This window comes from Pinus tabuliformis, chromosome 1_2, assembly GCF_031772625.1.
Source record: "Pinus tabuliformis cultivar Carrire ecotype Pingquan chromosome 1_2, CPIR1, whole genome shotgun sequence".
Taxonomy (NCBI): domain Eukaryota; kingdom Viridiplantae; phylum Streptophyta; class Pinopsida; order Pinales; family Pinaceae; genus Pinus; species Pinus tabuliformis.
The window spans coordinates 285,089,572-285,107,330 of NC_142298.1; the positions used below are offsets into that span (position 1 = coordinate 285,089,572).

Consider the following 17,759-nt stretch of genomic DNA (forward strand, 5'->3'; position numbering starts at 1 on the left):
GGACTCCCGGACGCCCAGTTGTATGCAATGCGCATTGCAGATGGCCACTTTGAAGATATAATCTATTTTTTGACTATTGGCACTGCGCCACAGGGGTATTCTGTGCAACAAAAGAAGGAATTGGTGACACGAGCAGCAGATTTCACTATGATTGCCAGCCATCTCTACAAGATGGGCCATGATGAGATATTACGCAGATATGTACCAGAGTTTGAGCGAGAACAGATCCTTGCCGAAGCACATGGAGGGGTTGCTGGCGGACATTATGCGGGTCGCGCCACAACCTAGAAGGTTCTTCGCATCGGATTATGGTGGCCCACCCTACATCAAGATTCAAAAGCATACTGCCAGGCCTGCGATGTATGCCAACAAACAAGCAAGCTGTCGCGAAGGGATGAAATGCCACTTCACCCACAGGTAACACTACAGCCAATTGAGAAATGGGGGATCAACTTTGTTGAGCATATTGAACCACGAGGGAAGACAGGCCCGCGTTATATTATCACCGCGACCGAATACTTGACCTGATGGGCAGAAGCATAGCCAGTTAAAGATTGCACAATTGTGATAGCGATAAAGTTCTTGTTCGAGAATGTGTTGACCAGGTTTGGGTGTCCTAAGATTCTCATGAGTGATCGAGGAATGCATTTTTTGAACGAAACCATCAGCACGCTCACTGAGGAATTCCAAATATATCACCAACAAAGCATGCCATACCATCCACAAGCAAATGGGACCGTTGAGGCATTCAACAAAATTTTGGAAACCATGCTGACTAAGATCTGCAATGCGCGACAGAATGATTGGGACTTGCGCATCCCTGTTGTGCTATGGGCATACCGAACCACGTGCAAAAAGTTAACAGGCCAGACACCGTTTCGACTAGTCTATGGTAAGTAGGTTGTGATGCCTATGGAATATATCGTGCCTAGTCTACATATTGCAATAGCTACAGGAATGGCAAATCATGGGGCTTTGGAGGAAAGGCTCACACAACTCGACGAACTGGATGAAGAACGATTTTTGGTGGGATTTCATCAGCAGGTACAAAAACAACGCGAGAAAGCATGGCATAATTGCCATATCAAGGTGTGCACATTCAAGAAGGATGACCTCGTATTATTATATGACAGTAAGTTCGAAAAATTCCCAGGTAAACTCTGTATGCATTGGTTGGGGCCTTATGTCGTTAAAGAAGTAACTGATGGGGGCACAATTCAGCTGGCTAAGCTCAACGGAGACCCCTTCCTAAGAAGAGTGAATGGCAGTCACCTGAAGCTCTATACGGGCAGGCCGACTGCCTAACTAACCATTCCATGGAGAGTCTCACCGCTCCGACCAGTTGAAAGAGAGCGAGGGACGATAAAGCAGTCTGGGGAAAAGATGCGTCGGTATCAGGGTACGTGTACAATTGGCCAAAAATCAGGAGCGTGGTTCCGCGAATAGAGCCACGTGGGTGCACCGCTCCAAGGAATGATGACCATTAATACCATTGTTCATGACAAGATAGCTGCATTATGGCAAAGGGAGCGGGTAGTGGGTAATTAAGAGCCACAGTACGAGCCAGATATGAAATGATTGACCACAGATTTCACATGGGAAGGTTACACGAGTTGGAATGAGTGGTAATCCAGGCATTTGAAGTTTGCATGACTTATAAATCACCATGGAGAATCCGCTAGGCAACCTACGCTTTGAAAATACAGATGGAGCTGTTCATCGTCACTGCACCCGGCATGCACCCGAAGGTAGTAATCTGGTTGAAGAAGGGGCATGACTCTCTAAGGGGACTGATATTGATAGCTGCAGGTATCCTACAGGCTGCAGCATCACTAGTAGGGGATGTACTGGAAAAGAGGGAATGCGAAGTAGAATTGGTCCAGATGTCGTCGCCCCACCTAGGGGCAGGATGGCACGTTACAACAGAACAATAGAAGGATGGACAGACGATGACCATGGGTGGAGATGCAGTCAATAAGTTGCCTCTGATGGTTCTCGACGAGTGGGATCCGACAGACAACAGCCAGGGTCTTGCAAAATTGCAACACAGGTTGCAGTGGATGGTGCGAAGAGAAGATACATCGGTCACAAAGGGCTATGGTGGTACCAGGAGGTCCTGTATGCGGCTCCCTCGCTCGCACTAAAATCCTCGGAGGGGGTGTTCTGTGTTAACCGAGCAGAGCAGAATGAGCATCATCGGTTGTGAGATATGGTAGAAACACTGAAGCCGGAAAAGCATTGCAGGAGACAAAGCAGGAGCAGTCGAATGACGAGCGCCACTCAACGAAAGGCGAACCACGAAGCCAAGATTGAGCGTCTAGCCACGCCAGTAAGTGACTTGGGACGAGTCATGATGATTGTGTTGGGGGACTGTTGGGTAGTGCAAGCCTCGCAGAATGACTATGGGGTGCAAAGCCCGAAATTTTGGGTAATAATAGGGTAAAAGACTTCGCGAAAAGCGTGGAGCGCAAACTATAGTAGGTTGAGTCAAAGGGTAGTCCACCCAAAAATAATGTAAAGAAATAGTAATAGAGTCGGCCCGCGGAGGGATCGCGGGCCAAGGGAAAGTATAAATAGAGTGGGGCTCTATGAGGGAAAGTAGTTCTTTGAAAAGATGGAATGTAATGGGTCCTTAAAGGCAATAGCTTGAAAGCGTCTGTAAGTCCAAGTTGAGGGAGTAGGGTAGAAGGTAGAGGCTCTGCAGCTGTGTGTACAGAGGCTTGGAAAGTCCGCAGCTGTGTGCGCAGACCCCTGCAGCTGAGTGCACAGGGTGGATCTGGATGTATTGTTGAAGATTGATAATAAAGATAAGTTTCTTCTGAATTCTGTGTTGGTTGCGACTTTACTCTTTTATGATAAATGAACTGTTATGATTTCTGCATTCGCTACGGTGGAATACATGTGAACTGGATTAATCTTGATGCACGAAGTAACCAAAAGTAATAAATGTTTGCTTAAAGATCGTTTTAACTAGATCAAACTAGTAATAAGCGATTCAATCTATAATAAACGCGATAAGGGTATTCCGATCTATGCGGATCTTCCGTAGCGCAAGGCTGCACAACAACGCGCGAGCCCCAAACCATATCCAAGACATCCCCAGGGTGCGAAAATCTGGTTCTAGCACCCTCCCCTGCTACCTCGGGTGAGACCTCACTCCGTGCTTCGCGGGCTATTGCCGAAAAGGCCAGTAACTGCGAGATTTGTTTGACTAAATAATTCTTCCGAACCTAGATCAAGCCCATATAAACCAACAATACCCATCAAACAAACCTCATTAATAGTGACAAACAAACCTTATCCATTGTGATGTTCAATGAAAAATTCTAATTAAGCAATCCTCACCATAATACTTAATGAGAAATTCCTATCAAATAAGCCCCACCCATCATGACACTACTGAAATGAAATGATTTTAATAAAGTTATATACTATCACATTGAAAACCTTTATTTATTCTCTCTATATTAAAAAAAAAATAACATCTAGATTAAATACCATACCAACACATTACATATTTTTAAAATTAAATTAATCAAATTACGTCACAACTAACTCTTAAAAGATTTTGCATTGAAAAAAAAAAAAAAAAAACCAATGTATTGTATCTTTAAAAAGTCCCTGCAATCTTGCATTTAAAAAAAAACATACTATATAAGGTGTGTCCTATTCAAAATAATTTCATGCACAAAGTTGGTCGCATTTAAAAAATTTCATGCCAAAGGAAAGGTAATGTTTCATGTAGCAAATGTTTGCGTTGGATGTAGCAACTTTTAAGGAATCCACAAAGGATAAAGAAATGACGTGAGAGTAGAGTAGATTAGAGGGCTGAAAGTTTAATGACACACATAAGGAAGGACAAATAAATGTATAAGGTGGAGGGAATAAGGTAAAGTAGTATGGGTTAATATTAAAACGTTTTAATATGTCAAAACATTGTGTGATGCATGTTGCTTCCAAAACAAATCATGCCGCATTAAGAAATTTATGTGTGATACTTTTGAGCAAAGCATAAAACAAGCTTTGGGGAAGTATAAATAAAGTGAGGGTAAAGTGTGAATACAATAAATAAATAAATAAATATATATATATATTTTAATTAATAATTCATATAAAGTGTGTAACTCTTTTATGGTTAATTGAATTAATGTGTAAATATTAAAACCAATAAAATCTCAAAATCAGTAATGGTTGTCGGGCCATAATTTGGATGGTTTTTTCATTTCTAAACATTGTAAGGACTAATGGAGATTTCTTATTGGGGTAACCTATTATGTTGAGCAAGGTCATTTTAACCTGTCAACGAGATCTTGAGTTCATTTATTATAATCAGTGCAAGAAGGTTATAGTCTCAAAAGCGAAAATGAGTGGATGTAGACAATTCTATCAATTGCATCACAAAATAATCAATGCTAAATATAAAGAAAGTTAAATTTAGCAACTCGCTTTTAGTTGGGGGTAGTCGTATCACATGCTACTATTGATAAAGTTAAGGACGGGGATAAGGAAGATGAGAATATGAAAAAATATTGCCACATTGAAAACTCAAGTGAATTATTAGAAAGAAACTCAAGATGCAATGAGTAAGTTATTTGAAGAAATCCTTATAGAACACAAAGTAAATGAAGAAATTCAGGAGGATTCTATAGCTAAGGTGTTAGGTTTGCAATACGAAATCATGAAATTGTCCAACTTGTATAAAGAAAATCTTGTATGAATGGAGAAACATGCTAATGCGAAGGCCCAAGACCAAATTAGATCTATCAAGCAAATTTAAAAGAGTCAAGGTCACAAGAGAATGTTAACTAAAGATTATTTGTCTAGGATTCAACAAGTAGAAAATTATTGCGATAAGTTGGTTGATGCATCTTAGAATCAAACTTAGGAAGAGTGGTTGGCATGGGATATCATTGAATTTACCACATTGAGAAACAATTTTCCTATTGTCGGCCCACTTGAAGGTTTTTATCCAATGGATGAGGCAATGGAGGAATTCAAGGAGATCATAGACAAGTGCGAAGCTAAAATTAGAGTAATATCCTCACTAGAGTATGGGTATCTCCAAAGTTTTTTGACAAATGAAGTGAGGATAGCTAATTAGTTGGAGTTATTCTTTTCTAAATTAGAAAAATACTTTTAAATGGTTATGCAAGAAAATGAAATGTTAAGTCTTCCCAAAGAGAAATAATGTTCACCCATCAAAATATATGTGATAATTATTTTAGCATTTGGGAAACTATCACACTAAGTTATAGTCACTTGCATGGATTTTATGCATATCTATATATATATATATAAACTTTATTTTAATTATATATTTTAACTTTATTTTAATTGTGCCTAGAATTTCACCTATAAATATGAATACTAACCTCCTAGAAAGGGTCTAGAAAGGGTCTTTGGATTTGAGATAATTAAGGAAGAATTATAATTGTAAACTTTTTATTTAATTCTAAAACACTCTTTTTGGACTCAAGGGACATTTAATGATTTTTGTGTAAATTGATTCTAACTCAGATCATTTTTCTATTAATTTGATATCTTACGATTTTTTTTTTGTGTAAATTGATTCTAACTCATAAATTATTTTTCTATTAATTTGATATCTTACGCATCCCATGGTAAGGATTTCAATTTTCACATGTTATCTCTTGTAATTAAGTAGTTATTGACTTTGTTATTTTTTTTAAATATTTATATTTTTTTTATTAAATAATTTATATATATTTTTATTAAATAATTTATATTTTTTATAACATTTATTTATCACCTACTACACTACTTTATTCATTAGAATTAAATGTGTAATGTAAGTATGAATCAAATAATGGACCCATGTATGGATTAAATAATGGGTGTGTGTTTCCTCCTTTCCTATAAAAGAAAAGTTTTTTTCTAAGAGCTAATATGGGGTGATATTTTTTACTTAAATTATTTATTAAAAGAAACACTGATACATAATCATTTTCATTTCTTGTTTTTAGATTTCATAAATAAAATTTTTAAAATATTTTAGATTAATTTTATTTATTACACTTAATACATAAAAGAATAAACATTTTTAAAATAAGAATAATTTTAAATTAATTCATAAAAATCTTATAAAATGGTTTTTAGTAATGAGTTAAAGGATCATTCCATTCCAAATAGAGTAGATCCTAACTAGGCTTCTCCCTTGGGTTTAATTTCTATCGTTGGGTTTCCAACCCCCTAACACAACCTATGAGAGAGTATCTTGGCCAATAGATAAAATGTTTGACCAAATGGCTACACTAATCAAAATTGTCACCCTTTTGCAAATTGAAGATCACAACTTGAAGTTTAAAGGTGTATTAGTGAAGTATAGTTATATTCCTATGAGAAAAAGTATGTTGTTGATGGAACTATGACAATTGTGCTTAAGGAGAAGGGATACAGTTAGGAAGGTTAAATGGTCTTCATTTGAGTATTTCATAATGATAAAGTATTCACACAAACTTGCACCCACTTTAGTCAATTAGAAGGTTCTTTAGTAAGGCATCCTATTCACTAATTGGTGCACCTTAGTGGTGCTTGATTAGATGTGAAGTTGAAATAAATTTCACTAGAGGTAGATGTGAATGTGTAGAGATAATTAGAATAACTATTTACATAATTGGAATATCCCATTGTTATGGATTTTCTTTTGGCCAATTAATAGAAAGACCATATAATCATAATAAATTCCACAGGAAAAATCCATCCCATGGGTGTGTATGGATAATAGGTTATAGTGAAGATAAAGATGAATAATGCTTCATTAAATGATTGGCAAATGAAAGATGTTTTAAAAGTGAATGTCATTCTAAATACTTGATGGATCATTAAATAATGGATGGCAATTCATTAAAGCCAAGGGTGACATGAAATTTTATCGCATTGAGGTTTGTCAAAATGTGTGGCATAAATATTTTTGTATATCAAAAGCCACTTTATTTAGTTACAATAGGAAATTTAAAATGTTGACACAATTATAGTAAATAGAAAACTGCGAGTTAAAAAAAACACGACGTGATACATCAACAAATAATAGCTAGCCTTTTAAGCCTCGAGGGTTAGCTTAATTGGTCGAATTCTCGTTGCTAAAAGCACCTTACTAATGGGATGTCATGGGGTCAATTCTCCTTGACACCCTCAGGGTTAGACTTTGTTAATAAGTCGGCGAGAAGTGATCCATTTGGATGGATATGCTTGGGTATTTCCTAAAAAAAAAACTAGCCTTTGAAATATAGTTAATGAAAAATTATATATTAATCCTCACCAAAGTCATTCAATGCATCAAGATGGCACAATGATTATTATTAGATTATTGTCTACAAATTATGCATAGAAAATCATTCTTCAAAAGTGTGATGAGGACCTTTCCAAGATTAAACTTCCTTCATGTCATAGTCCAACTAAAGCAATATATGGAGAAGGAATTATGAAAATTTCCAAAAAATTAGAGGCACCACTAACCCAACAATGATAAAATATTGACACCAAGTTTAAAATTTTCATGAAGAGTACATTACAAGTTATCAACCATCATAATATTCCCACAGATTGGAATTAGATAGGAACTCTAGCAAATACTTGAGAATTGAACATGACAAAATGGGCAAGATGAAGGCTTTCATACCAAGGTTGAGAAGGTAGGAATAATTATTTATCACTATCTATAATCAACTAGTTCATCTAATTGGCAGGATTACACATGGGCGTCAAAATGGGGGTTTTAGTCCCTTTGGCAACCCTTTACAAGATACAGGTTCAAACTTCATTATATCCTCATGTTTATGCTTGAAAATGACATTAGAGGATCAATTGGTTGATGAAATTAGGAATTTTTTACACAAGGATATTGATTACACCCATTCCATGATGGACTTTTACAAAATAAATCCGAAGAAAAGTCTCAAGAATATAAGAGAGAATCCATGTAGGCTTTGTCAATTCCAAGACCTTCCTTGAATTAACTCCCATTAGTTTGATTCTTGCAACTCAATAATTATGGAGATGAAAATGATAACCATTACCTCTTTTCTTTTGTATCCATGCTCACACCAAAGAATATTTTTACAACTATAAATGCAAATTTCCTCCCAATTGGTCGCACCCATGAGGTTATAGATGGAACATATTAGAGGTTATCAAATTAATTAAAATGACAAGATATATCATCATTTCCATATGGAAAATTATAGAACAATTCAAGATGAATGTAGCTTTACTCTATACTTGATTAAGGAGCTTTAAAACTTTAAGGACTTTGTGGGAAAATACTTACTAGATGTAAGTTAGAAGATAGTGGGTATGAAATTACCTTAATACTTAAAATTTAGTATGGTCGGTGATACCCTTTTCATGCAATATAAAGCAATTACTAGGGATGGGCTTCCTTCCATAAATATGTGGGAAAAAGGGGATAATGAAAATGAATACTTTCCTAAGGAGGATCCTACATTGTCATCATTTAAAACACTAGAATAGATGGAAGACTTGAATAAATGAATTAATTCATATATTGTTCATTTTAGTGCAATAATGGAAGACGGGGGGGAAAAATATTGGCTTCCAAAGGTAACATATCGAGAAAATATTTTGAAGGGTTTAGACGTAATTAAGAAATCAAGGCCAAGATGTTATTCTTTATAGAAAACAAGAAAAAAATAATACAATGTCAATGCTACTCAACAATGAATTTATCTCAAGGATGATTATTTGAGTCAACTTTGTCCCTACTCTATCTATCAGGAATAGTTAAATCCTTATCACCTTTGAAAACCTCCATGTGGAGACAAAAGAAGGGAATGAGAATGATCGACCCCACAACCTCTCTTTGAAACACCCCCCAACCTTCTAACCCCTGCAACGAGGTCACTTGGGAGTTTGCAACCACCCACCAGCCAGTAGGAATAGTGAAAGCCTTATCGCCTGTAGCAACCTCGATGCAAAGAAAATGGAAAGAAAATGAGAACGATTAACCCCACATCCTCTCTTCGAAATGACCCCCACACTTCCCACCCAAGCACCGAGGCCACCTGGGAGTTTACGACCACCAACCAGCTAGAAGGAATGGTGAAATCATTATCATAAAATATATTGGGGACCTTATTATAGCAAGCTTGAACTAAGAAAAGATGTGAAGGGATATCATGTACTCATTTTGTGACCAAGTGGTAATAATCCAATATGGTAAGAAAATACATTAGGTAATGTATATAAATATATAGATTATATTGAGATATATTAGGTTCTATTTAAATGGTGGAAACCCAATGGACTATATAGGGGTTTGGATTTAAAAAAAACTAGAGAATAGATATTTGGAAGAGATATATATGACATCATTGATGTGTATATCATAAAATGGGCATCAAAACTATGAGAAAATGGAAAAAAAAATAAAAATGTTTCATTATGAATGAGTTCTTGCTAGTGTTCAAAGAAATAATGATATTTTTTTCTTGACCCTAGATGTAGGTTTTGAAGTAGATTTTGTTGATATTATAAGATGAACATGCATCAGAATATTACTCTATCAAGAAAATATTTTGTAATATGGTACAAGTATCAAAGGAAAATGACATATTCAAATGGATTTAATTAACATGTTTAGGCTATTCCTTTTTGTTATCATCATGTTTAACCTTAAGAGCTTTCATGACAAATTACATTCAAAATCAAGCCTTGTCTTTGTGTGTTTTCAAGTATTCAAGGGTTTTCACACTTAGCAAAAATCCCTTGTCCTTTTTGAACTCTTTGAATATTTGGAATGTTTTCCTTCTTTTCCTTTCTCAAATCGTGATTCTTCATTGGTTCCTACATCAGGCCTAATTTCAATTCTGGCCCTAAATTTCAAATCTTGGTTTTTTATAATTTTAGAGATGTGACCCAGAGGAATTCAAGTCTTCTAAATTCTCGCGAATTCATACCTCAAAAGAGTTAACTTGGAATTCTTGCCCTAACTTTCATTTTGAGAGGTTTCAGACTATGAAAATTGTAGCAGACAAAGAAACTATCTCAAGGTGCATGTGGTAGAAATTTCAGATTTTGGTCCTCAATAATTTTCGTGATATACTATATGGAAAATTAGGGCTTCAGAGAAATAAACAGTGCACACAAACCATTTGATGAAATTTCAGATTTTGGTCCTCAATAATTTTTGTGATATACTATATGGAAAATTAGGGCTTTAGAGAAATAAACAGTGCACACAAACCATTTGATGAAATGCCCCAATAAAATTTGGTTTTGCGGATGGTGATTAGACAATGTGTGGGAATTGTTTGATAAATATATCTAGAGAAAATGTGATGCCCCACAACCCTAGTGAAGGATTAAGGGGTTGGGTGTGTTACAAAGTGGTATCAGAGTTTATTGTTGAGCTCATGAAGAAGAAAAAACTGATACCTTGTATCTTTAATTGAGCATTAAGGAACTAGGTATGTTAAAAAGTGGTATTAGAGAATGGTTCAACACTAGACCTAGATGGGCTCAAATATAGGAAATAATTTATGCATGTGTGTCTACTTATTTGAAATTGTTTGCTATATGTATGAATACATTGATGTCACATGAAGACTCACTTGAGTTTGATGCAGTAAGATAAAAATGAGGGCTAGTATAAGGCTAGGAACAAGTGAAGTAAAGGTAATAGACATGTTTAATTGTTATGATTTTAATGGTACTCTTAGTTGTGTGTTATTGCAGTAAATAAGAATATTTTTTTCCAGTGAAAATAAAGAGAAGGGTGTTCAACAGAAATGCACAACTCAGTACTGAAATGATCTCCTCTAAGGAAGAGGGGAAGGAAGAGGGAACATATCCCGACATAATTGAGACAATGAAGAGTTTGAAGGAAGACCTTCAAAGTTACAAAACTGATAATGAAAGACTCATTTGAGAATAATAAGAGTAGACAAAGCTAAACTTGATACAAACATAAAACTTGTCATACATACAAGGATTGTTGCAAGATGGACCAACAACAAGAGATATACAGGGGTATCATAATGACAGGATTAGGAAATTCCATGAACTATGAATGGGACAACTCCCATTGGAGGACTATGCTAATAAGTTCATAGAATTGTTGGAATATGTGCCATTTCTCAAAGGTGAAGAGATGAAAATACAACATTTTCTTAATGGATCACCAAGACCATTTCAAGATAAGATAAAGTCCGAGGGTCCCAAGACACTTGATGACACCAATCAAAAGCCAAAACATTTCTATAAGAATTTAGAAACTGAGGTAAAACTCCATAATGTTTAGAAGAAGGAAAGAACATTGAAATGTTGGGGTTGTGGTGGAGAACACTTACTTCGTGAATTCCATCACCAACAAAATAAGGATATCCCATTTAAACTCCAACACATGGGATAACAACCAACAATATAGAAAGAAGTAAATCAAAGAGGAATATTTTAAAATGATGGGGATGCAAAAAGGAACTCCTGCTTCATTACTTCCCTTATAAGCAACATGAGGGCAGGGAAATCTCTAATGTCGAAGATATTACCTTAATGTACAAAGCATGCATAAGTGCATTAGAGGTTGGTACAACATTGTGAAATCAACAATAATAATACCTAGCAATTACAGTAGAGCTTGCCAAGAGTTGGCTGGTGCCTGGAGAAATTAAGAAGGTTGAGTCACCCACCTTTGGTGGTGAGGTGAAGAGAAATGAGGGAGAATCCCCAAAATCTCTCTAATATAATTAAGAACTCAATGAAAGGTCCATGATAGGATTATAAGATTTAATAACTAATGATGCATATCTAAGGTAATCTACTTGCATAGGAATGCAAGTGGGAGGGTTCCTCTTGAACTATTTAGAAATATTTTGGAATTTTAATGTTGCTATAGACCTTAGGAAAGACTCTAATTAAATTTTGTGCATATGATAGTATGTTAAGTGCCCTTGCTGCAATAAATGTAGAGGGAATATTTTGAATAGGTAAAATCAAGTTGTACACTAAATTACAAAACACCATAAGCATGAGAAGGTTTGGTTTGTTAAAAATATCTAAATATATAATTGACATGTTGAAATCAAAATTTAATAAGATTGAATTAGTTGTGGAATTGAGATGTTATAGCTCATGCATAAATTAAATGACAAACAATTGATGTGTGTATGAATGACATCAAATATTTGCAAATATGGCACACATATGATAATATGTACATGTTTGGGTGCATGATTGAAGGCATTGTTTGAATGCATGAATTGGATATATAGCGTAAGTTCCCATTTTGAATATTCATTGAAATTTGTATGTAAGTAGATGAAATGATAGAGTTGTGACTAACATGTGAGATTGAGATTGTTTCAGGGGTTGTTGAGTGTTGCAACATCAAGTATGCTAAGGTAGTCACATGAGAATTGACCTCATGTAAAATTTTATTGAGGGGGCACAATTATGAATGATGAAGACAATGATAGTAGATGCAAGTCAAGAAAATCATAAATGGAGCTAGTTGGACTCCTTGAAAATATTTCAATTGAGAATGCATGTTGATGGTATCCAAGTAAGTAGGGAAAATCAACAAGTGAAGTTAAAAATGTAAAGGAATTGGGTAAGAATTATTTTTAGTTGAATTTGATATCTTTTGTTTATTGAATTTAATGCATGTATTGCATGGATGCCACAGAAAGGTATGATTAAGGAAAAAAATATCAACACATAAAGATTTAGTAAAATCTTAGTAATATGTGCATGCATTGAGTTGTCATGTTGAACATAAATTAAATGGATGAATAATACACTCATGAGATAAAATAATGTGAGAGGTATGAAGTAAATGTAGGGGCTGCATTGTGTTCATGAATCCATCAGTATTGGCCCAATAGTTTCTAAGCTTAATATAAGTGATTCCACCATATAATGTTGACTTTATTGATGAGGAACATGTAGTTGAAGGATTGTTTTTTTCTGCCCATGGGGATTTGGATTGACGGTGAATGGGTGCACTGTTAAGGCACTACTTGCGATAGGTCACTGGTTCAAATCCCCCGTGGGTGCTTACCTACCCAAAAAAAAAGAAGGATTGTTTTTTTCCTAGTCAATGTGAGAGTTGTATGTAATTTTTTTATATATGAAAGAAAGTTTGTAATTAATACCTAGTGGGTTATGAAAAATGTAAGAAGCCTCTAGTGTGTAAAGATTACTAGAATCCTTGTGATGCATCCATGAATTACTATGATATGATTTGGTCATGACACTCATATTATGAATCATGATGGTACATATGCTTGGTGCATTGAGTGCATGCATGCTTGTATGGAACAATCAATTGCATGATTGAATGCCATGAAAGGAAATAACTTCTAATACTCTTAAGGAATTGTTGAGTAGTGAAATGAGTGGCATGAATCCCTCATCCTGCAAAACAAAGTGGAAACTAATTATTCATGAATTTAGAGATATGTATATTAGTGGAGAAAGTGGTTATGTAATTCTCAGTTTTGACCCTTTGGGTTGCTAGAATAAATGTTTGATTGCATTATGAAATGCTTAGAATGATTGTGATGAAAATATATAATTCAATGATAGTTTCATTTCAATCTATCTAAACTAAGTTAAAAGTGATATAATTATTATGTGTGTAATAATTCTAAGATCATGTCATGGCATGTTATAAATTTTTCATTAGAAATATTTTGTTTATGAACACTTACCACAGTTTGCCTAACTGAAAGTTCTGATTGCTGGTGGAGTGCTAGAATGGGGTGTGAGATAGAAATCGCTATGAAATAAAAAAATATCACCACCCACTAAGGAACCCAACATCATAGCTAAAAGTCTCATGTTTGTGAGATCTGGTTTCTGAATGAAGCAAATTTTGGCAATTAAAATTTCTGATTTGAAAATTTTGAGTATATCTCATGGGGACAAAATGTTGTGATACAAATGAAATGATGAACAAAAGAGCCAAAGAACAAGGCCAATGTGGTGACTTTTAATCCTTGTGACACACTTTAATTAGCTTATGGGAGCAAGTCATAAAGGGAACCTTGATTGTAAAACTCCATGAGGAATGTAGTGTAATTCATGTTAGAGAACACCAGAAGGGCACTTAGATATAATACTCTAACAATCTCTTCAATAATCCCATATAGGAAAGCCTTGGGATAGGTAGATCACTCGAGGATGGGGGTTTCATGGGATTGGAAGGGTGAGTAAATAATGAGAGAGAGAAAAATTCAAACACTCACTAGGATGCGAGTATAAGAGGGCTTGTCCAAGGTAGAGAATAAGTTGAAATTGTTACTTGTGGAGGAAAAGGAGGCAAGTAATAACCATACATATAAGTATTTGTTTCAAACCTTACCTGTTAAAAATTCAACTTATTTTGGGGAATATAATCTTCCTATAGAAGGATTATTGGCTGAGCAAGAAAATCAATTGTAACAAAGATGTGATGTTGATCTTTTGGTGTAGGTACTAAATGGAACACTGCTAGAAGTAAGCAAGTCGATATGCAAAAGCAGGGAGGCATTGTGTGCCTAAGAATATAAGTAATGGCACAATGGTTTTCACATCTAAAACTTATGATTTTATTCTACAATATTGAACACTAGTAATATATTTTATTACATGAAAAGTTGGTCTTGTACAAGGAAGCTATATAAGGTCCAAAAGTAGCCAATCTGAACATAACATACATAGTGATAAAATGAGGACAATTGAAGAGAACCAAATTTTTGATGTAAATAAGTAAAGGATGAAGACCATTATTGCAATGAAAGATAACACCCAGGATGGTGCTACTACATCCAAATAAGGTCCAAGATAGGTGAGAACATCAAGGATGGTGTTCCTTTAAGGGGGAGGGGATTGTGACACCCCCTTTTCATTTCCCCAGAATTTGTGATGTAATTTAATATTTGTAATGTTGGGTTACCAACATTTATATTATGCACTAAACTTTATATCTGATTTACTATTCTATTTTATTAATAAAAATTCTAGAGCCGAAAGAAGGGAGAAACCAACATATTATGATGCCTTCGGAAGGGGGAAAATCTTGACTAAGGAGGAAAATATGCAGGGGGGGGGTGTGTGGATAAATCCTATCCTTGCTTGAATAAACATTATTTTCCCTTGATGTGATGGTTGGTATTCCAAATAATCTTCTAGAAAAAGATTACGAAGATGAAGGATCAAGGTGTAATTATAAAAATAAGAAGGATAAAACATCAAGGGGTTCTTGGTTATTATTTTCTCCTTAGATTTTCTCTCATAATGTCTCATTTAGAAATTTGATATGGAAAGAGAAATGGTGGCAGAACCTAGAGAGGTTCAAACCTTGTGACTAGTTAAGCGCTGTGAGTGACAACCTATGTGATAAAGACTTGAGTTTTTCTTATGTGTGAAGGGGAGTGGCCTTCACTTTTTGTGTTAAATCTGTCCTGAAAATTGTGTGCTAAATCCATGAGTTTAGTTTCCCTCAAGGCATAAATATTTGGCACATGGGTGGGAAGCTGTGAGAAAAATTGCAGCACAATTGAGCCTAAGGGGGGTGGAATGTGGCTTACCCTATTTCAATTCCAGTATTTTCTGGTTACAGTAGAAATATGTTTATTTTTGCATTATTGACATTTCTTGTATGAATGATATAGTGATATGTAGGAATTATTGTTATTTTTATATTATTTTATTCATGATCATTGCACTAGTTATGATAGTAAAGTATGAAGCAGTGGGGTTCAATTCACTTAGCCATGGAATTTAAATGAATTGGGATGCATGGGAAATGCATGATAATTTTTGGCAATTGCATGCCTTCCATGTTAATTACATGCTTTCCCTATAAACTTCTTGTTTCATTTTATTTATTTTTCTATAAAGGCTATAAGTGATTCCATGGATATTAATGGTGGAAGCCCAAAACATTATTTATGGGGTAAACAACCTGTCTTGGAATTTTCACTATAACTTTTTTCTATGAGGTTCTAGAGGTTGGAACTTGGACCACAATGAGGGGAAATCCTGCTCATCATATAGTTTAATTTTCAGATCTTTGTTTACTATATTTTTAGATATATGAATTGAGGAGGTTGGGCTTCCTGAATGCTTCTTCCAATAGGTCATCTTAGCATTTTCGATATAAATTCTATGATGTGAATTAGAGACTAAAACTTGGACCATAGTGAAGGGAAACCCGTTGATCATCTGCTTCAATTTTTTGATATTGATTCACTATATTTTGAGAGTTATGCTCAAAGAAAGTTGAGCATCATGAATGCTCTGGAAACAACTAGAATATGCATAGCTGCCTAGTGGATGTGAGTGCTTCCTCTAATGACATACCTTACTTTGTCTATACAAAGATAACTACTACTGCAATTAAATATTCAACCCGCATTATTCATCTTGATTGGTTAAATATTAAATTAATAGGTGAGTTGAAATATTTTCTCAATCGAGAAGCTTCTAACCGTATGGTTCACCAGGTTATAGGTATTGTGGTGGATATCCACAAGGCATATGGCCTCTTCACTCGTTACTTTGTGTCAAATTGGTCACACTTTTGGATTCCATGGAATGGATAGCCATAAAATATTAGGTTTGATAGGGAAAGATACATGAAGCACACTATTACTAATATTAAGGCAACTAATAAGCCTTCATATTTAGAATTTCTGATTCTTGGTAATTATGATTTGGACTTATACTTTGGAAGCTTTGTTTGTGAAGTCTCTAATGTACCTGAAACACATTGATATGGATTGTTTTTAGAAGATGATAAATTTCATAAGACCATGATTATCACAAGGAACCCAAATCATTTCTCCAACTCACCTCTAATAAGTCCTAGTCAACAAAAGTCAACATTGGTCAAAATCTTTGAGATCTAGTCAAAATCACAGAAAGTTCAGATCTATAGTGGAGGCCAAATTTTGGCCTTGTAGTAAACTCATAAAATCACAACAATTTTTATGTGTGAATATAATCAGGGTATAAAACTGGTATTTTCTCTCTCCTTTGACTTCAATCTCTCTCTTTTCTACTTTGGTTGTCTTTCTTCTTCTTCTTGGCACACAAATCGATGTGTTGTTATTGTTGTGATGAGTGACTGTGTCTCCAAGAGGTAAAGTTAACTATATATATACATGTCCAGGAGGGTCAAATAGCTACCTCCCTAGGCACATACTCCATCTAAATGTTCACCAAGTATGTCCTCTCAAGACTATTTCTTAATCCATGTCACAATATACAACACTAGGAAATATGGGTCATTAGGACTATTCTTATCTTGGATTAATGTGCAAATCCTCAAAGAATAGCGGTCCCATATGCTTATCTAATCCACCATTCTCCTTACCAGTTCCTTTACTAGGCTTACAATTGTTAGTCATGGCCATAGTACATTATACATGGAGAATACAGTGTCCAGCCTCACTCCCTCTCAACCAGGGACGAGATCCACAAGCTTAAGCTTGTCTTAAAAATGCCCATCCTTTCTTATAGAAAGTAACATCTCAAAATACTGGCTACATGTTGCATCAATGGAGACAAATTGCTTAATCACTACTTTATTCTACATCATGTCACAAATCAGAAACCACTTCAACGTTCTTGGTTCTCTATTAATCTTTATGTAGCCTTGATTATTATAATAATTGAATTTATCATTTCCTCAAGTAGTTCATTGTACTTACTTCTTCACAACTGATTATACCAACCACCACATATTTTTCCTCTATGGATCTTAGGATTCTACCAAGTATCCTTATACCATATCT

General features: G+C 35.1%; 1 protein-coding gene across 1 annotated transcript; it reads left to right on the top strand.

Moving 5' to 3' along the window:
* The first annotated feature begins 957 nt into the window (after window positions 1-957).
* On the top strand, window positions 958-1,305 carry LOC149205445 (uncharacterized). The gene has a single exon (XM_089397408.1). The coding sequence runs from the start codon at window positions 958-960 to the stop codon at window positions 1,303-1,305; it is 348 nt and encodes a 115-aa protein (XP_089253534.1).
* Window positions 1,306-17,759: the final 16,454 nt, after the last annotated feature.

What these genes read in the sequence shown, in the direction of transcription:
- LOC149205445 (XM_089397408.1), top strand. Translation starts at nt 958, where the DNA reads ATGGCAAATCATGGGGCTTTGGAGGAAAGGCTCACACAACTCGACGAA.